Genomic DNA, 20,706 nt, shown 5'->3' with positions numbered 1-20,706 from the left:
CTCTCTCTCCGTCTCTCCGTCTCTCTCCCTCTCTCCGTCTCTCTCCCTCTCCCTCTCTCTCCGTCTCTCCGTCTCTCTCTCCCTCTCTCCGTCTCTCCCTCTCTCCGTCTCTCCGTCTCTCTCCCTCTCCGTCTCTCTCCCTCTCCGTCTCTCCGTCTCTCTCCCTCTCCCTCTCTCTCCGTCTCTCCGTCTCTCTCTCCCTCTCTCCGTCTCTCCCTCTCTCCGTCTCTCCCTCTCTCCGTCTCTCTCCCTCTCCGTCTCTCCCTCTCTCCGTCTCTCTCCCTCTCCGTCTCTCCCTCTCTCCGTCTCTCCGTCTCTCTCCCTCTCCGTCTCTCTCCGTCTCTCCGTCTCTCTCCCTCTCCGTCTCTCCCTCTCTCCCTCTCCGTCTCTCCCTCTCCGCCTGGCCCCCGCCCCGCCGCCCCCAGCCGCCCCCAGCCGCCCTCCCGCACCCGCAGCTTCCCCTTGCTCCTCTTCCTTCTCCCGCACCAGCCCTCTTCTCTCGCTCCTCCGCGCCCCTCTCTCGGCCCGGCCGTCCGTCTTCGGCGCCGGCGAGCCCCGGGCCGCCCATGATGGGCTCCGTGCTCCCGGCTGAGGCCCTGGTGCTCAAGACGGGGCTGAAGGCGCCGGGGCTGGCGCTGGCCGAGGTCATCACCTCCGACATCCTGCACAGCTTCCTGTACGGCCGCTGGCGCAACGTGCTGGGCGAGCAGCTCTTCGAGGACAAGAGCCACCACGCCAGTCCCAAGACAGCCTTCACCGCCGAGGTCCTGGCGCAGTCCTTCTCCGGCGGTGAGTCGCGCCGTCGGGGCCGGCCGCGCACCCTCCTCCGGGCGGCTCTGGGAGCCTCACCTGGCGCCCCGAGGGCCGCGGCACGGACACGGGGCTTTCAAGTTTCTCCCGTCCACCCGGGCGTTCCGGCTGCTCCGCAGGCCTCAGTTTCCCGCAAGCCGGCTGGGCGCCAGCAGCCAGGCCCGGGCGACGCAGGGGACGGGTCCCCACCCCGCGGCTGGGAGAAGGGTCGCTGCGCCCACGCTGCACAGTCCGGGGAGGGGGGCGCGCTCCCCGGCCCGACCCTCACCCCTTTGAGCCGGCGAGTTCCTGGCATTTAAAGCCTTACTAGGCGTGTAATAGCAGTTGACTCAAAAAGAAGGGGTTTAAAATTCATTTAGTTAACTTGGGCTTGACCGGGGAAAGTTCCCACTTAAACCCAGAACTTGAAAAGGCAGCGGGGGCCGGGGAGGGGGCGGGGGAGGGGCGGGCGAGGAGAGAAAGCCGCGGAGAGACCGAGGGAGAGAAAGGCAGCGAGAAAAGTTTCTTTTCTTTAAGATGTCTCAAGTTCTTACTCCTCATTCATCAACCAGCAAACAATATCTTTCCCGGGCGCTGGCATCTCTGCGCGTCGCCCTCTCTTCCCCTTGACGATCTCTGTTCCTCTCTTAATTTACCGTGCAGACTAATTCCACTTCCATTCACGCTATGTCAACCATCTAATCCCCCCTCTTTGTAAGGGGAATTCCTCGGCCCCTTTTAAACAAGTCCCCTCCGCATTGAGCTACAATTTACTGCTACAGCATTCTTCCAGGGCTAATGAATTTAGAATTAGCCATTTCTTTCGAATGGAGCCGAATGAATGCGATCGCTTTAACAGCGTAACAAATTGCCGGCCGCGCCGCAATGGACACCGTTTAACCCCCCGTTTTCAGCCGGCCCGCTCGCCGGGTACTTTCCCAGGTAGCTTAGAGGGGAACCTTGTAAGACACGGAGGCCGCCCCTGCGCCTCTCGCCGCTCCCACACCGGCCGCTGGGCCCCGGCAGGGGGACCCCGGGGGGTAGCGGATTGCCCCGGCTCTTCCCGGCCCCGAGAGGCGACTGCCCCGGCTCTTCCAGGCCCCGAGAGGCGACTGCCCTGGCTCGCCTGGGGCCGGGAGCCGCCCTTCCTGGCGTCCCGGGCCTGGGTCGCATAGAGGGGCCCGGGCGCGCCAGAGCGCAGAACCCCTGGTTCCTTTTGAGCCCCCGTGGGCTCGCAGTCCGAGGTCTGTTTCCAGCGCGGCCAGCCCGTCCTGGGGGCGAGGTCTCCTGAAACCCCAAAAGGAGTCAGAGGTCGCCAGTACTCGGGGCCCAGGCGCGAAGTGAGTTTCGAGAAAGGCGCGGAAGAACCGGAGACCGGGCTGGGCAAAGAGTCTGGGCTTGGCCGTCGCTTTCTCAGGGGAGTGGGCGCCGGTTTACGCGTTTGTAAAATCACTCACCGCAGTCGCTGCAGTCCTTCAACTATTCCGGGGTGGAGGGCAGGAGAAACTGTGGGTGCTTTGAGACTTCGTGGAGAAACTTTTTTTTAAAAAAACAACAAATCTCCTAGAAATAAGCTCCAAAGCACCGATTTCAAGGGCACTGAGGGTTCCCGGCTGCGATCAGAGGACACCTGGGTCGCTGAGTCTCCACAGCCCCCAGGCCCCCCTGCACACGCCCTGCAGTCGCCCCGGCCGGCGGGTTGGGGTTGGTCAGTGGGCAGCATGGGTGGAGTCCTCGGGCTCTGACCCAGGCGCCCGGCCCCCGCCCCGCAGAAGTGCAGAAGCTGTCCAGCCTGGTGCTGCCGGCGGAGGTGATCATCGCGCAGAGTTCCATCCCGGGCGAGGGCCTCGGCATCTTCTCCAAAACGTGGATCAAAGCGGGCACCGAGATGGGCCCCTTCACCGGCCGGGTCATCGCCCCGGAGCATGTGGACATCTGCAAGAACAACAACCTCATGTGGGAGGTGAGCACCCCCTGGCTCAGGGAGGAGGCGGGGTGGGGCCTGCGGCCGCCGCTGCAGCTGCCTCCGCCTTTACTGGGAGCCTTGGCGTTCTGGCCCGGCAGCTCTCCCAGGCCGGACCTCCCCAGCCCGCCCCAGTACGCCCCCAAAGGCTTCATTTGGAAAAATCGGACCCTCTTTTCTCTGGCCAACTCTAGAGAGTGCGACTGTTGTTGGCCCAGTTCACAGAGGAGGGCACACTGAGACCGAAGGGGAACAGGTCCCTTGCCCAGGGTCCCGCTGAGAGCCGGGAGCCATCTCCCCGCCATCTGCATTTTCTCCTCACCCGGAAGCAGCACAGAAAGTTCCTCACAGCCAGCCCTGGCCTGAGACTGGGGGTGGTTGGCATGGAGCACGAAGGAGGCCCGTGCTTCTGGGGAATCAACTTCAGCACCCAGGCAGAACGATGACATTGGAAAAGCTCACCGGTGACCTGGCGCTGAGTCAGCGTTGAGCAGGGTCCTGCATTTGCTGAATGTTGCAGCAGCCCCATGAGTTACTATTCCCATTTTACAGAAGGAAACTGAAGCTTAGAGAGGCCTCAGATCCTCTTCCCGGAAACTGCCAGATGCCAGGGAGAGTCGCCCTGAGGACAAAGCATCTCCCAAAGCACTTCCTCCTCCTGGGGCTTGCACGTTGCAGAGGCCAAGCTAGGGTACCCCCTCCCTAATCTCACTGCCCTTCCCTCAGAGGGCTCCCCATCACAGGTCCCACCGGGCAGGTCCTGGAGGAGCACAACTGACAAATACTGCAGCCGGTCTGGTCCAGGGAGCAGGAGGACGGAAACAGGGATGGCCCAGAGGTCTCTCCTGACCTCACTTTCTCGCTCCCCTGCAGGCCCAAGCCAGCTCTTGTTGCTGGGTTAGGAAGTTGGGGTCCAGTTTGATCTCTGAATTACTTGGCAGTTCCCACAAAGGGGCTTAGGCTGGGCCAGGTGCCCCGGGGAGCCAGCCTTACAGCTCTAGGCTTCTGTGTGCTCCCTCTGGTTTTGGCCCCTGCTGTCCACTGCTCTGGAGAGCACCTCTCCATCCCCAGAGAGCTAGCTGGATGCTGCTCTGTCCCATCAGCGATTCCTCCAAAGCCCTTTTCTTCTGGGGGTGGAGAGGACAGCAGGAAGGAGTCTGTGGGACCCTAGAGACTGACTCCCTACTGGCCACTTCTAGCCGGCTGGCCTCGGGCCCTGTACCACTCTGAACCTCTCTTTCGTCAGCTGGAAAACTGAGATGATAAGAGCTTTGTCCTCTTCCCGGGGCCATCGTGAGGATGGAGAAAGAGTGTGTGGATGTGCCTGGTGTGGAGCCTTGGCCTGGCCACAGGTGGCACACATGACATAGCTCCTGCCTCACCTGGTCCCCAATTCACCTGTGTCTAGGTGTTCAATGAGGATGGCACTGTACGCTACTTTATCGATGCCAGCCAGGAAGACCACCGAAGCTGGATGACCTACATCAAATGTGCACGCAATGAGCAGGAGCAGAACCTGGAGGTGGTCCAGATCGGCACCAGCATCTTCTACAAGGCCATCGAGGTGAGTGTACGTGCTGGTGTAGGGAGCAACGGGGCAGCATGTCCGAGGTCTGCTGTGGACAGGGGAGCACTGGCACGGGCTGTAAGGCCGAGGCCCATGCATCATGGTCTTCAGGAGTAGGACCTCCAGGCACGCTTCCCGCTAGAGATCGGAACGGACAGAACTTTTGACCTGACTGATGCCTTTGGGAATGTCATGAGCACCTCCACAGTGAGATCCCCGGGGGTGTCCTGGGGTTCAGAAGCCACAGAGCTACGGAGAGCAAGATACAGGAAGGCAGCCCAGGGAGAGCATTTGGGTGGGTGCGGGGGCAGTGTGTCTGCACCGTGTCAGCTGTGCGTTGTCCCTTGTTCTGCGTGCGTGGGACACCGATGACATGGGGATCGTTACTCTGGTCTCAGTGTCACGTGCTGAGCGCTCTGGGTGTCAGGCCTCTCCTAGGTGCCGTGCAGGCGTTATCCTGTGTACTGCTCACATATTTGATGCACATGGGAGGATCCTGCGGTCGCTACAGTTTACAGATGAGGACACGGGATCTCAGCTGGTGGCAGGCAGACGCAGGAGCTCTTACAGGGCACCCGGGACAGTGTTGACACTAATGCCTGCGCTGGGCGAAATTCCTCGGAGGAGAGAGAAAAGGAGGGAGGCAGACAGACAAAGATTGTATTCCATGGCTCCATGGCCCGAAGGCGGGGAGCCAAGCCTGGCCCAGGGCATGAGAAGGCTGGGAGAAGGAGCCGCTTGGACAAAGGCAGACAAGCTCACGGTGTTTGGGGAGGAGCCGATGGCAAGCTGTGTGGTTTGGTGGTCTTCCCCGGACAGTGTCCCTTGGCAGGAATTCATTCGGTGTCTGGCCCAGGAGGGGGCAGCTGCCCCGTGGCACGGTGTCAGCTTGTCGGTGAGTGCTGTTCGAGGTGGCGGTGGGCTGTCTCCCCCTCACTTGTCCGGACCTCATGCCTCTGCATGCAGGCGGGGAGAGCCACAGTGCCCCCTGGGGCGGCGCTGGGCTTGGTTTGAGTTTTTCAGGTGGGCTGAAGGAGCTCCTCTCGAGTCAGAGAATGACTTCTTGTGCGTCCACCCTCCATTTTCCCTGGGCCTCAGAGCTCCAAGTCCTTTCAAGGCCGGAGGGACTCTGGGGCCTAGCAGCTTCTGGAATTGAGGACCAGTGGCCCCTGAATGAGCCGGCCCCAGGGAGTTTCCTAGGGAAGACCCCAGAATGGTGTTTGTCTGGTGTGGCTAGGCAGTGGGTCCCGGCTGAGGGGGTGGGGGTGGGGCCTTGGGAGGCCCAGGAAGCGGAAGATAAGGAAAGGTGAACATTTCTGGACTGGGGTGGGATGTGTGAGGCCGAGGGCCGAAGGTGTCCGGGGCCCAGGACAGAGTGGTTCCCGTGACCATCCAGCCGGGCTGCCACCCTGTGAGAGCAAGGATTCCCCACCGGACAGCCTTGGGTCGGCCTCAGGTGTAGCTGAACCCCACTTCTACTAGAGAGCACCCCCCAGATTCACCCCCTCACCTTCTCGGCCTCACACACACACACTCACGTGTGTCCACTGCTACCCCACCATCCTGATACGGCTGAGCCCGGGGATGCACACGCACGCCGTCCCTCCTGTGCAGACACAGGCACACATGCACACACACGCACGCACGCACACACACGCACGCACAGGCACACACACGCACACACACACACACACACACACACACGCACGCACGCACGCGGGCACAGAGGAAACAGACCAGGAGTGCCAGGTGATTTGGCAGAAGGGCTCTGGCTGGGGCAGACGCGGGGGCCGAGTCTCATCTCGCTGGGTGTCCTCTCTCATAGCGCTGGCTGGGAGCTGACCGGAGCCAGAACGTGTTAATAGACATTTATACAGAAATGCAGAGTCAGAGGGCGGGGCAGTTGCAGGAGACCTCCAAGGGCAAGGGAACACAAAATACCACCCCTTTAATTTTTAAATTAAAAAAAAAATTTACTTATTGATTTTAGAGAGAGAGAGAGAGAGAAACATGTGTCCTGATGGGGGATTGAACCGGCAACTCTGTGTATCTGGACTACAGTTTTTTACCTGGCCAGGGCCACCCATTTTATTTTGAATAAGTGAAGTTGGGCACGTTTTTCTCTGGTGATCATTTTCTCACGCTGGGTTGCAGTGTCAGGCCCCACCTACCAGAGTAAGTGTCTGGGCATGTGTGACTGCCAGGCAGCAGTCCAAGGCCAGAGTGCACGCGGCTCTTTTAGGCCCGACCAGGAGGAACCGCTGTGCCCAGGCCGCTCCCAGATGTCTCTGGAAGAGTCAGCTGTTTGTCTTGTGCCTGTGTGCAGGTTAGCCCGGGAGAGAGGCCTCTGTGTGATCTGTGTTCTTAGTCTTTCTGTCACTCAGAACTATTTATATTCCGTAACAGTCACCCATTACTTGACAAAAAAATAAAAATTAAAAAACCCAAAAAACAAAAAACGGAAGATCTTTATCTAATAAGTGGAACATACCACCGCTGCTCCCAAATTTTCCACAAATCGGAAATGACAGCCGTCCAAGTGGAGACGAGGGTGGGGGGTTTCGAGGCCAGCCAGTCAACGGAGAGTCCCCAGAACTGTTTTGTGTCTGGCTTTCTCTACTGTCATGTGATCCCTGGGGCACCCTCCCCCTTGCTCATTTCAACTAGGAAGCATTTACTATCATCTCGGGTGCCTAAAAGGTCACAGCTACACAGTTCCCAGCCCGTAGCCAGTGGGAGCTAAATGTTGAATGGATTATTCTTCCTGCAGGTGATGGAGGCTGGGTTGAAAGGGAAACACATGGACCCAGTTCTCCCAGGAAAATAATGCCACCCTAACCCACCCCTACCCCCAGGAGCAAGACCTTTGACTCCAAAACTCAGCACAAGAAAAGGATGTAGGAATAAGTTTTGAAGGTTTTGGATTTGAAAATTGGCGAGAAAATTCCCAGTCTTCCCCCTCCTTATTTTTTTGGCAAGTTACTATGCCCTGAAATGTGGGTTTTTTCTTTTTGCTGTTTTCCTCCTCATTTCAGGCAGTTGAGCTCCCCCCCCCAGGGGAGCCCAGGGGAGCCCCGTGGAGCCCCGTGGCCCCATCTCCCCTTTTGTTTTGTTGGCCCCGTACGTATGGACAAACACCACAAACACCGTTGTCTTCGTGTTCATCGGTGGATGCAGTTACCGTGCTCCGATCACAGATAAGCAACATTAACAACACTATCACCTGTGTGAGCACTTACCATGTGTCAGAAGCTGCTGGGGCTTAGCCTCTTTTTATTTTTTAAAATTTTTTATTATTGATTTGAGAGAGAGAGGAAGGGAGAGAGACAGGAATATTGATCTGTTCCTGTATGTGCCCTGACTGACCTAACCAGCAACCTCTTCACTTCAGGCTGATGCTCGATCCAAACGGAGCTCTCAGCTATCAGCCAGAGCTTAGTAACTTTTTAGAAACGGACTCCTCTCAGCCCTGTGAGGTGCTCTCCATCACTATGCTAATTTTAATGACAATGGGACAGGGCTCAGGGAGATCACGGGAAGTTGCTGAGCCATTGAATCCAGGCCTGTCTGACCCAGAGCAGAGCCTTTGGTCACCATGCTGTGGGGCCTCCCTGGCCAATATCTCTTTGCTGGGACTCTATTAATTGGTGTGTCAGGATATCTGTAATACAATGGAAATTGATATCCGTCCAGATGACACTGAGATCCTTCTAGACGAGGGTGTCTGCACGGCTGGGGACGCGGAGGGCAGGAGAGCCTCCTGGGAACACGGTCAATAGTGTAGCACAAATTTCTCTTAGTAAAACAAACCCCAAACCCCATCATTTCAATTTATAACAAAAAAATCAGGAATAGGAAGGGGGAAGAACAAAACTTGTGGGCCGATAGGGAAGGTTAAGAAGCATGAGTTGAGAGATTGTGTCATTTGCCAATGAAAGCCTGGGGTCCCGGTACTCTCTCCACCCACCTCCAGGCTTGGTGGTGTGGATTTTAGGGTGTGGGACTCGGTTGCTTTGGGAATTGCATGTCCTGAGCCGATCCCTGTTCCCAGAAAAGCAAACCAATAGCTGATTCTGGTTCTCTGAGCCCCAGTGGAGAGCCCCGGGTGGGCCAGGCTGGAGTTCTTGGCCATAGAGAATCAGTGCTAGAGAGGGGACTAGGGGGCCTGCAGGAGGCTGGGGCTGTCCTTTGCTCTTAGGCGACAGGCTGGTGTGAACCCGGGGGTCTCCAGACAATAGTACCAGAATCCCAGGGAAGAGGCCGCCTGTTCTCCCTTGGTCTCCTGGTCTCGATCTCCGGGGCTGTTGCATGAAGAGTGTCTAGGAACAGGCAGAGACCAGATGTCTAGGCTGGGAGCAGCCTCTGGCTTTCCAGGGCTCCGCAGGGCGGAGGGGGACGCCAGTTTCCAGCCTCTGCAGGGGCGAGGCTGCCTTCCCCTGCTGGGCTTTGAGAGCTGGTAGCTTCTCGCTGTCTGCAGTTATGTGTCATTCTCCATTCCACTAGGTTCTTCTTCACAGATTTTCTTTCTTTAAAAAAAAGTGTTTTTTGTATAAAAATGGTACGAAAGTGGCTCATTAATTTTTAAAAATCAGATGCATCATGTTGAAAGTGGAAGTCACTCTGCCCCATCACGCTGCAGCCCACAGACCTTAAATCATCATTTAATAGTCTCAAAATGACAGACCTTTCCTGGGGGAAGACTCACAGGAAACCGGCCACGGTGACAGGCTTCCAGAGTGGGAGAGTCGCTTTTCACTAGATGCCCTTTTACGTGTTTACCCATTTTTGTCCATAGGTCTGCACCATTGTTTTGATTTTATAATTAATTTTAGTAATTTTAAAAAATGTGAGCAAATAAATGGCTCACCCTTACATTGAAACAGTCAATATGGAAGCTCTTCTGTAAGAAAGAATATTCTCAATAACCATTTTGAATAATAATATTCAAATTTTGGGCAATCTCAGACGTTCTTGGCTCCTCCTTCATCATCACCATGTTTTTTGTTGTCGGATATAATAACCATTGTGATTGTCAATTAAAATTAAGATGCTTGTGCTGCCTGACCAGGCGGTGGCGCAGTGGATAGAGCGTCGGACTGGGATGCAGAAGGACCCAGGTTCGAGACCCCGAGGTCGCCAGCTTGAGCGCGGGCTCATCTGGCTTGAGCAAAGAGCTCACCAGCTTGGACCCAAGGTCGCTGGCTCCAGCAGGGGGTTACTCGGTCTGCTGAAGGCCCGCGGTCAAGGCACATGTGAGAAAGCAATCAATGAACAACTAAGAAGTCGCAACGCGCAACGAGAAACTGATAATTGATGCTTCTCATCTCCATTTCTGTCTGTCTGTCCCTGTCTATCTCTGCCTCTGTTTAAAAAAAAAAAAAAAAAGATGCTTGTGCTGACTTAGGTCATCGATTCCCAGACCTCGAATCTGGAGGTAGAGAGAGGTGGCTCAGGGCGACGTCAGCTGGGGGCTGCTGAGCCTCCCCACCCCTCGTCTGTGCTCTCTGGTGTGATATGGGACCAGGACCTGGTGGCACCAGGTGGGACTGCTGTCCTTGGGGCCTATGGGCCCCGCCTGTGCTCTTGTTGGACAGTGAAGGCAAAGGCACGGGTCACTCTGGGTTTTAAGGGTGCCAGCGGCCCGCGCCACACTGTAGGGATGCCTGCGGGACTCGGTGCACCAGAGATCGCTGGCAGCTTCTCTGAGAGGCTGGCGATCTCGGGGCAGAAATCATAACAAGCTCTCCAGGGCATCGACTGTGCAAAGAGCTTGATATGTTTGGCTCCACTGAACCCTGACACGTACCCAGTGAACCCAGAGCAATGGTGCGAATGTCCTGAGAACCAGAGGCTTGCCCAGCCAAGGTCACATGCTTAGCACGTGGGGAGCCTGATGGATCCCAAAATGGCCTGAGATGGAACTCCCTGTGGTACCATCTCTTAAAGGAAGGGCACCTTCAGACTGTCTGGTATGGGACTGGTTGCATTTGAAAAACCACAATGGACAAATGTCTGGTTTCATCTGAGAGGAGTTGAAGCCAGGGATCGGGACAGTGTTGGAGGAGAGGAGACTTACAGTCAGAGTCTTTTTTTTTTCTCTTGATTGATTGAGTTTTGGAGAGGGAGGATGGGGGAGAGACACAGAGAGAGAAACATTGATTTATTGCTCCACATATTCGTGCTGTCGTTGGTTGATTCTTGTATGTGCCCTGACTGGGGATGGAACCCGCAACCTCGGAGTGTCAGGATGATGCTTAACCAACCGAGCTACCTGGCCAGGGTCGTAAAGTTGGGGGACCTTAGGGGTCCCCTGCCCCCTCATCTGAGGCAAAGCAACTTATGTAAGGTCACCTAGGTAGGGACTGGGTGACAGAGGACCCATTAGCACTGTGTCGTGGAGAGCGGCTTTCTTCACAATGAGTTTATCTGAAATATTTTAGTTCATCTTCCTCTCTGCTAAGGGGCTCGCAAACCTCTCCCTTCACCGTGCCCTTTGCTAACAGGGCTCCCTGCTCTGAGTTGCCGGCCCCCTGGACAGCGGCCATGACTGTGAATGAGCAGAGGCCTCTGGGACTTCTGCTCTGGTGACGGCTTTCTTTGAAGCACCAGCTGAATTTTCTTGGGTTCAGATTGCACTTGGTTCTTCCATATTCAAGCCCTGTCAGTCTGAGTTGGCGTGGCACCCTCCGCCTGGCTTCTCGTCACTCACTCACCCTGAGGCTCGACGCGATGCGCTATAGGCCGTGCGGCCTATTGAAAAGGGTCATGGTGGCCCCTGGCTGAGTCTTAGGAGGATTCGGTCACCTGGGCCCCCTGGCATGTTCCTTCTGCCACCCCGCCTCTCTCCGTGTCCCTCTGCTTCCAGGGAGCAGAGCTAGCTGGCTGTGAGTATCTGAGTGTCTTCTGGCTCTGACCGGAGGAAGAAAGGCGTGCTCAACAGCAGGTCCTCAGCACGGTGGGAGTCTGCGGGCTAGAACCACATGGAAGGGGTGGGGCCTTCGCTCTGACCAAGAGGCCAGTGGAGGGTCCTGCTCTGCTGTGATAGCAGACACCCCGAAATGGAATCCCGTCTGATACTCTGTGCTTGACTAAAAGAGGACCCACTAAGCAAACAAACCAGCTGTTGCCTGGAGGGGCCCGTCTTTCTCTGGGCAGATCAGAGTGACTCCTGGGGTGGGTGCCAAGGCCATTTCTTAGGGGTCCAGGACTCAGGAAGGGATGGGCTGCCCCTTTCTCATTTGTTCTAGCTGGCTGGGCCCACTGCCCAATGTCCCTGGCAGGGGTAACTGGGAGTCCCTTGCGATGTAACGGAGAGGAGGTGCTTCTGGTCAGCCCCACTCAGGAGTAGGCCTTCCACAGCCTCCCTGGACTGTCACTGCAAATCCTCCCTCCTGAGGGCCGTTTCCCTGGGGCAGGTGCTCCCCTGGGAGCAGCAGAGCCCTGTCACCATCTGTAGAGTTCTATGTCTAGGACACGGCACAGGGATTTTGTTTAAGGTTGAGTGGCCCAGCATTTCCTATGTGGAGACAGTTCATCAACCCGAGTGCTTCTTTGTAACAGTTGCCACGTGCATGGAGTCGGCAGAGCCCTGCGATGGGGGGAGTTGTACCTGTGATGTGGCGCTGCCCTGTGGGTGCTTTGATGAGAGCTGCTTCCAGAACATTACTGAGCAGGGTGTAACCAAGTACCATGGGGTGCCCCACTACCCGTGCTCCTGGGAGCATGCAGCTCAGCCTGCAGGCTTGCGGGCTGGCTGACCCTGGTTCCCCTCGGTAAGAAATGAAGTTTTCTAGCTTTTGGTCTTCCGTTACTTCTGCTTGCTGTCAGGCTTCTGTGCTGTTGCCATCAGCGTGGGAGCACTTGCACGGCTGGGAGGCAGCTCTGCTCCCCCTGATGGTGAGAAGCCTGGGCAGGGAGAGGTGAGCGGAGCATGTCAGCGTCTCCTGAGTGTTTGTGCACCTTGCTGGGGGTTGGTTTGCAGAACCAGACCCTGCGTGGTTTTCTCCGGGCTGAGACTGGAGCCACATTTCCATGGCAGGTGCCAGGCCCGCTGCCTTCGGGCCGTGAGGGGATGCGCAGAGAGCTCTGCCTTCACACACAGTCACATGGACACGCACACACAGACCACTGCCGCCCTGACCTCCTTTTGCCTTCTTCCCTACAGATGATCCCACCTGACCAGGAGCTGCTGGTGTGGTATGGGAACTCGCACAACACCTTCCTAGGGATCCCCGGTGTCCCTGGGCTAGAGGAGGAGCAGAAGAAGAACAAGCATGGTAGGTATTCTTCATGAGGCCACAATGACAAAGGACCCCTGGAAACCCGTGTGGTGTGTGTGGGGGGGGGTAGGGAGGCTTCTGGCTTCCAGGGACCCTGGCTAATCTTCCAACGCCATTAAGCACATGGGATGTACTGATTCAAGGAGGTCAGTACCTCTGGAGACAGCGCCATGGTCCAGGCATGAGTGGAAGGCAGATCTCCTGTTTTCTGGCCAGAACGGACTGGGGGCAGGTGATGGTGTAGGTAGTTCCACAGAGAGGCAGCCGGGTTTGGCAGGGCAAGGGGCCGGGCTGCGATAGCCTGGATGGAGTTCCACTTCTGCTGTATGATCTTAGGAATGGCACTGCGACCCAGTTCCCCAGTCTTTAAAGGAGTGAGGTCGAGTAGGATGACCTCTAAGCTCCCTTTCAGTCACAACACTCAGTACCTTTTCCTACCCTGTCGCTGGTGCCCAGCTGGCTCGGAGTAGGCATTCAGTGTAAGCCTGCTGAATGAAGGCGGGGCAGAATGTGCCTCCGTGTGTGTTGGAGGGACCCTGATCATTATGACAGAGACCATTTTCTCATGACCTATTTTGTGCCAAGTATTGAGCTAAAAGCTTCACGGGTATTATCCCATTTCATCCTCAGAAAATCTTGTGAAATTTGATTATCCTTGTTTTTATTTATTTATTTATTTATTTATGTATTTATTTCAGAGACAGAGAGAGGGATAGACAGACAGGAACGGTGAGAGATGAGAAGCATCAATCATTAGTTTTTCATTGCGCATTGCAACACTTTAGTTGTTCATTGATTGCTTTCTCATATGTGCCTTGACCGCGGGCCTTCAGCAGACCGAGTAACCCCTTGCTGGAGCCAGGGACCTTGGGTCTAAGCTGGTGAGCTTTTTCTCAAGCCAGATGAGCCCACACTCAAACTGTCAACCTCGGGGTCTCAAACCCGGGTCCTCTGCATCCCAGTCCAACACTCTATCCACTGCGCCACCGCCTGGTCAGGCTGATTATCCTTGTTTTTAGAGGATGAATCTGAGGCTCATGAATTATGCTTACTAAACCCTTACTCTGAAGCTAATGTTTACAAACAGTAATTTCTCTAGTCCTTACAGCAGGCTCATGGGATGATGCCATTATTACCTCCATTTTAGGGGTGAGGAAGGGGAGGCACAGTTCCCTGGTACACAGTAGGCACTCAGTAAATGTTTGTGGGATAAAAAAAAAAAGGGGGATTTTTTGAGGGCATGGAGGGTTATAATAGTGACTTCCGTTTATAGAAGGCTACTACGAGGCAGGCACTTCACACAGGCAGGCTAAGGCAAGTAAGTCCTCAGCAGAGTAGCCTTCAACAGCCAGCAGTTTTTTGTGATCATCCCCCGTAGTCCCGCAGAGATCTGTGAGGTTGTAGTAGACTCCCATTTTACAGATGAGAAGGCTGAGGTTTGGTCACTAAGTCTCGAGTTTCACAGCATGGTCTGGAGTCCTGTCTGATCCCAAACGGGGCCCTTACTACCTCTCCCACCCCCTGCCAGCGCTCCCCATCAGTTGCCCAGGAACCCTCGGTGAATTAGAGATGGGCTGATCCCCGAGAGGAGCGCGCGCGTGCGCGTGCGCGTGCGCAGGGTAGGGCGGTGATGTTGGTCTTCAGCCGCGCGGTTTTAATGAGGCTGCTCTCTCTGCCCCCTCCCCGCCTGTCCCATGGCCCCCGCTCTCCCCCCTCGCCCCGGCCTCGTGGCCAGAGGACTTCCACCCGGCGGACTCGACGGCGGGCACCGCGGGTCGCATGCGCTGCGTCATCTGCCATCGCGGCTTCAACTCGCGCAGCAACCTTCGCTCTCACATGCGCATCCACACGCTGGACAAGCCCTTCGTGTGCCGCTTTTGCAACCGCCGCTTCAGCCAGTCGTCCACACTGCGCAACCACGTCCGCCTGCACACGGGCGAGCGCCCCTACAAGTGCCAGGTGTGCCAGAGTGCCTACTCGCAGCTGGCGGGCCTGCGCGCCCACCAGAAGAGCGCGCGCCACCGGCCGCCCAGCGCCGCGCTGCAGGCGCACTCGCCCGCGCTGCCCGCGCCGCATGCGCACGCGCCCGCGCTCGCCGCCGCGGCCGCCGCTGCGCACCACCTGCCGGCCATGGTGCTGTGAGCGCAGCGCCCGCGCCCGCGCGTCCGGGCCCAGCCTCCCCGCCTGCTGCGCCCCGGAGCCTGGCTCCTCTCTCTTCCCGGGGACCCCGTAGTGTTGTTGCGCTCCGAGACCCCCAGGCATACACTTGTCGCCCCGTTTTTCAGATGAGGACACTGGGAGACGACGTTCCTTTCCCAGGAGTCACCCAGCTGGTTGCAGCTGCTTGGCTGCCCTCCTCTTGGGGTGGGTGGTCCCCATGCCGGGCCTAACCTCCGAGTCTCTCTCCTCCTCTCTAGCCGGCCGCCCAGGTTGGCATTCCCCTCGTGGGTGGCAGAAGAGGGGACTGAAAGTTTCCGAGGGCCCTACGAGGGGGAAGGAACCGCAAACTCCCCCACGGAGAGCTGTGTGCTGGGAGTGGCCTGGTGTACGCCCATCTATTTCCTCGTCCTGCCTCTTGGGACTGGTGTCCTGCAATGTCCAGAGTCACGGACACGACCTTGAGAGTTGGGGGCTGACAGGGCTCAGCGGCAGCCCAAAAAGACCCAGAGAAACGTGCATTGCTCTTGGGAGGGGGTGTCTCCGTTAGGCCACCTTCCTGCACCGGACCCAGCACGGCTCCCTGGGGATGTGGGAAGCATGGATGCTTTGCAGTGTTGAGTACAGGCAAAAGGGAAATACATTGTGGGACCCCGGGCCAGGCCCTGCCCCTCTTTGGACTTAGTTTCCCTTATTCCTATCTATAAAAAGAGTTGGACAAAGGCCCCCTCCCCTTCAGCTCTGACATCATGTTTGGGAAAGGGAAGTTTTCCTGCCCATCCTCGCCGCCACACTCCAGCAAGAGGAGGGCCAGACTAGATTGCGGAGAGAGCACTTCCTAGCTGAGCAGGAAGGGGCGGGGGTGGGTGTCCGCAGTCAGCCCACGCTCTCCCTTGCTCTTTCCCGTTTCCCCAAACTCGGTCCTGGGCGCCCTCTGGTGTCATTTACTAGTATTTCCATAGGGCGTTTTGTAAGAAAGAAACTATAATAATATTGAAAAGTATCAAGTGTATAGAGTTTTCAAGAAATTGTGTTCTGCTTCCAGAAAATGGTCACTTTAACTTTGTAAATACTTATCTAAAATGATATTTACAAAACTGTGATATATATTATTTGATTGTATGTATAACTGTAAATACATTTGTACCTCTCTTGTATTCTAAAATATACTTGGAGCATTTATCACTTAGCATCTAAACGGGCCGACAGTTTTGTCTATATGGAAAATGCCTGGAAGCTGGAGAGGGGGTGGGAGGAGTTTTCCCATGTACCCTTGTGTCATCTATAAAGAAAATTCTTGGCCCTGGCCAGATGGGTCAGTAGATGGAGCATTGTCCTGGTGCTCCAAGATCGTGAGTTGGAACCCTGGTCAGCACATGAAGGAGAACTTGGAACAATCAAGTGGAGCAATGAATTGATGCTTTTCTCTCTCTCTCTCTCTTTCTCCCTCTTTCTCTCAAATCATTGGGGGGAAAAATTATAAGAAAAAGTCTTTCTGTCATAATTGGAGTGCCAGCTCCCCCCAAAATGGCCATTCTGTAAAGCAACCAGAAATCTTAGAAGGGATGGGCTGACTCTCAAACATTAGCATTCCATTTTGTCACTTCCCCCGAATTCTTCTTACTTTTTTTTTTTTCATTTTCACGGGCAACTTGGAATTCAGGCAACCAGTGGAGGTAGGCCACGATAGCCACCGAGTGCCCTCCCAATGCCTAGAACTTCCAAATGTGTTGGGCACCCACTTCCAACCCTCCTTGAGGAGGACCAAAGAGTAGAGGGGCCATCAATGCAGGGCTAGGCGCTGGCTCCTATCTCCGGGAGGAGCTGTGGCTCTGGGGAGTGTGAGTTCTCACCTGTGCTTTAGCATATGCCAGCCGTGAGGGTGTCACCCTTCTAAGCTGTTGGCCACCTCAGGCACCCCCCTCTGTGCGCCCTCAGCTAGCCGTGTGCACACACACACACCCCTGTAGACGCTGGAATGCACACTTGCACACACAGGCTAACCCCCTTTGGAGCTTCAGGTGTGTTCTCCCAAAGACCTCCATACTTTGGGGGACTGCACTCTGACGGGTGAGAGCATGGACAGAGATGTACATTTAATGTATTCATTTGCATTTCCCATCGGGGGTTTCCTTCCTAGGGGGAGCCAGTGGGCAAGTCACCCTTGGTATTCCTCTTCCCCTTTTCTCATGACAAACACTGGCTTTCCTCTGATACCTCGCCACTAGGTTTCTGATGCCTCTGGTGGCACTCCTCTCCTCCCACTGCAGCCCCCACTCAGGGCTCTAACCAAAGCTCTCTGTTCCCAAACCCTTCGGATGCAGATGGATGATGTAGGATTAAACACCCTCCTGGCCCAGATGCCGTGGTTCCAGACAGTAATTCTGGATTCCTAAAAAAAAAAAAAAAAAAAAGGGGTCTGCAGAGAAGTCCGGGAGACCTTGATAAAAATCTAAATCGCTTTCCATATAGAATTCTGTTCTATGAAGTCCCAGCTACAGATTACAGGGGCCACAACCTAGTCTCCAGAACCCACCTGGTGGCAGCAGGCTGTGGTTGCAGGCTAAAGTGCATCTGGTAAGCCTGCTTCTGCAGACCTTCACCCTGCTGAAGATACTAAGACGAGCAGGTAAGAATCGTTATTGAGAAGAATTTGCTATCCTCACAATTCCTTAGGATTTATAGGCTCAGGGCATACAATACAGGGCCACATCAGGAAGCACCAGAGTCAATCAAGAGGCAGAGGGGAAGGGAGAAAATGTGGAAAGAGCCTTTACTGCAGTTTTTGTGGAAGGGAACGGGCGAGGCAGGGTGAGCAGGTTTAGGATTGGCTAGTTTGAATAATTTCTGTGGGCTCTGAGACATGGGCGCAGCTGTCTCTAGCTCTCTGGTACCTAGCCTTGGGGTGATTAGGGCATGTGGATAGTGACCTGAAGTGTGAGACTGAGGGTTATTCCAGGTAAGGTGGTCAGGGAAGGCTTCTCAGAGGAAGTGATATTTAATTAAGTATTTTTCTGAAGTCAGAAGCAGGAAGGCAGAGAGACAAACTCCTGCATGCACCTGACTGGGATCCACCTGGCATGCCCACCAGGAGGCAATGCTCTGCCCTTCTGGGCATTGCTCCATTGCAACCGGAGCCATTCTAGTGCCTGAGGTAGAGGCCATGGAGCCATCCTCAGTGCACGGGCCAACTTTGCTCCAATGGAGCCTTGGCTGTGGGAGGGGAAGAGAGAGACAGAGAGAAAGGAGAGAGGGAAGGGTGGAGAAGCAGATGGGTGCCTCTTCTGTGTGCCTTGGCCGGGAATCAAACCCAGGACCTCCACATGCCAGGCAGACGCTCTACCACTGAGCTAGCCGGCCAGGGCTCAGGAAGTGATTTTTGAGCTGAGATCTGAGTCAGGAGAAGCAACCAGCCACAGAAGGACCTGGGGAAAGAGAATTTCAGGCAGAGAGGGCCAAAAAATGCGCTGATCCTGAGGTGGCGATCAGATTGGTGTGCGCAGAACCATGGGAGACCAGTGCTTTGGCTGCAGTGGAGTGAGCAGGGGAGCTGGTTAGGAGACAATTAGGTCCGAGACAGGGAGGGGCCAAAATGATGAGTTTGGATTTTATTCTTAGTGTGGAGGGAAGCCACCAGAAGCCTTCTCAGCAGGGAAGTGGTTTAAATTGACCTGTTTTTAAAAGCTCCCTCTGGCTGCTGTATGGAGATTGAATGGTAGGAGCAGTAAACACACAATTAGGGGGGTGAGCTAGGAGGTGATGCCCTGGTGAGAGATGAGGTTGACCGGCTTGGGGTGCTGGCCCTGGGGATGCACAGATGGGGAGGTAGATGGATGTGGGGGGATCCGTGACTGTTAGCCATGAATATCATTTAGGCAGCTAAAACACACACCCAGACTTCTGGACCCCACCTTTGTGGAGCCTTAACCTCTAAGTCTGGGCTAAAGAATCCTTGTTTCTTACAAGCCCCTCTGGGATGTGCACTCTGCTTCCAGGTGCCCACTTGTCTCCATGGTGTGAAAAGGGGACTCCTACCAGGAAATCTGGAGTTTTGGGTTCTAATCCCAGTGGCAGGTCTGTTGCTGGGACTCAGTGACCCTAACGGACCCTCAGGGAAGAGCAATGCCTCCCTTCAAGATGGGCCGCGGGTGAGCAGCAGTAACATAATGTTAGTACAGCTCTCGGCAAAGGACCAGGCCCTCCAGAAGCGTTGATAAGGGCTCAGGCTCTGGGGTAAAGCAAGTGTAGTTGGCAGAAACACCGAGCCTGCCACCAACTGTTATGGGAATTCTAGTCCTTTTGGGGCATTGGTTTCCCCTCTATGAAAAGGGAACTGCAGTGGACAATGTTTGTGTGCTGCCCTACCTCAAATTCATATGTTGTCATCCTGAACCCGAAGGTGATGGTATTAAGAGGTGGGGCCTTTGAGAGTTAATCAGGTCTTGAGGGTGGAGCCCTCATGAATTCAATTAGTGCCTTTATAAAAAAGACCCCAGAGTGGTCCTTCACCCCTTAAGTCATGTGCAGACACAGGGAAAAGACGGCTGTCTATGACCCAGGAAGTGAACCCTCACCAGATACCAAATCTGCCAGTGCCTTGAATTTGGATTTCCCAGCTTCCAAAACTGTGAGAAATAAATTTCTGTTGTTTATAAGCCACTCATGCTATGGTATTTTGTTATAGCAGCTCAAACAGACTAAACAGTATTCAGAATCCCGTTGTAACGGGCCCTGTACGTGTGAGTGCTGTGAGAACAGGAGGGGTTAGGGTTATGTCCATCCCTTCTGGGATGAAAATGGATAAGGTGAAGACTATATACCCCACCCTTGGTCAACGGGAAGGGTTGACCAAGGCCTAGTGTCCTAGCTGGCTCAAAGGACACTACCGCCCTCTTATGGCCGAGGCCGACTCAACAGATGGACCTTTCTAGCACTTTCTTGTTGCTTAGGTGAAAAAAAAAAATGCTCTTTTTGGAGATTTATCAAACAGTTGGTCTGATGGGTTTTCAGGAGGCAGCAGGCCTGATTTTGTAAACCCAGTGTGTGGGGCTGATGCAAACTTATTTCATTTAATCCTCTTTAGGGACCATGTGCATGAAGAATTATCATCTCCAATTTCATGAGGTTTGTTGTGAATGCTATAAACCACGCAGGGCAAGGATGAGGGAAAGGATCTTGTGGGTGGGAGAAGGGACCAAGGGAACGCTCCGGTTAAACAGGACATGAAGATATAGCTACACGTACATCTATCTGTCCACCACTGAACCCTTAGAACAGCTTCTGGCACACAGAGCGCGCTCAATTCACGTATAAATAAATATAGGCAAAGATCGGCCTGACCTGTAGTGGCGCAGTGGATAAAGCGTCGACCTGGAAATGCTGAGGTCGCCGGTTTGAAACCCTGGGCTTGCCTGGTCAAGGCACATATGGGAGTTGGTGCTTCCAGCTCCTGCCCCCTTCTCTCTCTCTGTCTCTCCCTCTCCTCTCTAAAATGAATAAATTAAAAATTAAAAAAAAAAAGAATCTTTAAAAAAAAAATACAGGCAAAGATCTTCGTATTATGTGTACACTTGCCTTCCCTACCAAATAGACCTGCCTTGCAAGTTTTGAATGTCTTCTTAGACAGTTTCTTGTTTTTTTACAAAAGAAATGTTAAAGTAAATCAGCTCACTCAAAAGTTATGAAGGAACGGAAGCATCGTTTGAGGGGTATACAGATGATGGTCGGTGCTGAACCAGTACCCACAGGGCGGCTGTAATACAGAATACTTGCGGTACTAGGAACAGCAAGAAAGGGGAACTCTTCTTTCTGTCCAAATAGTGCTTTCTGTGGTTCGCACTTCCGGATCCTTCTGAACTCACCCATTCAAAAACAGACTCTAGCAGCGTAGAGCTGGAAGGATACTCAGACGTCCATTTCTCAATGATCTCTAACAATAACTAGGATGATGT

General features: G+C 54.8%; 1 protein-coding gene across 1 annotated transcript; it reads left to right on the top strand.

The window, feature by feature from the left end:
- Positions 1-566: 566 nt before the first annotated feature.
- On the top strand, positions 567-14,740 carry PRDM12 (PR/SET domain 12). The gene is made up of 5 exons (XM_066254622.1): positions 567-789; positions 2,562-2,752; positions 4,161-4,316; positions 12,484-12,595; positions 14,334-14,740. The coding sequence occupies exons 1-5, from the start codon at positions 567-569 to the stop codon at positions 14,738-14,740; spliced, it is 1,089 nt and encodes a 362-aa protein (XP_066110719.1).
- Positions 14,741-20,706: the final 5,966 nt, after the last annotated feature.

Source organism: Saccopteryx bilineata, chromosome 2, assembly GCF_036850765.1.
Source record: "Saccopteryx bilineata isolate mSacBil1 chromosome 2, mSacBil1_pri_phased_curated, whole genome shotgun sequence".
In the NCBI taxonomy this organism is placed as follows: domain Eukaryota; kingdom Metazoa; phylum Chordata; class Mammalia; order Chiroptera; family Emballonuridae; genus Saccopteryx; species Saccopteryx bilineata.
This window is presented reverse-complemented; position numbering and strand designations above follow the sequence as displayed.

Excerpts from the sequence above, each read along its gene's own strand:
- PRDM12 (XM_066254622.1), top strand. The coding sequence starts at position 567 with ATGATGGGCTCCGTGCTCCCGGCTGAGGCCCTGGTGCTCAAGACGGGG. Across the intron at positions 790-2,561 it reads GGCGCAGTCCTTCTCCGGCG|AAGTGCAGAAGCTGTCCAGC; the intron begins GTGAGTCGCGCC and ends CCCGCCCCGCAG. Across the intron at positions 4,317-12,483 it reads TCTTCTACAAGGCCATCGAG|ATGATCCCACCTGACCAGGA; the intron begins GTGAGTGTACGT and ends TCTTCCCTACAG.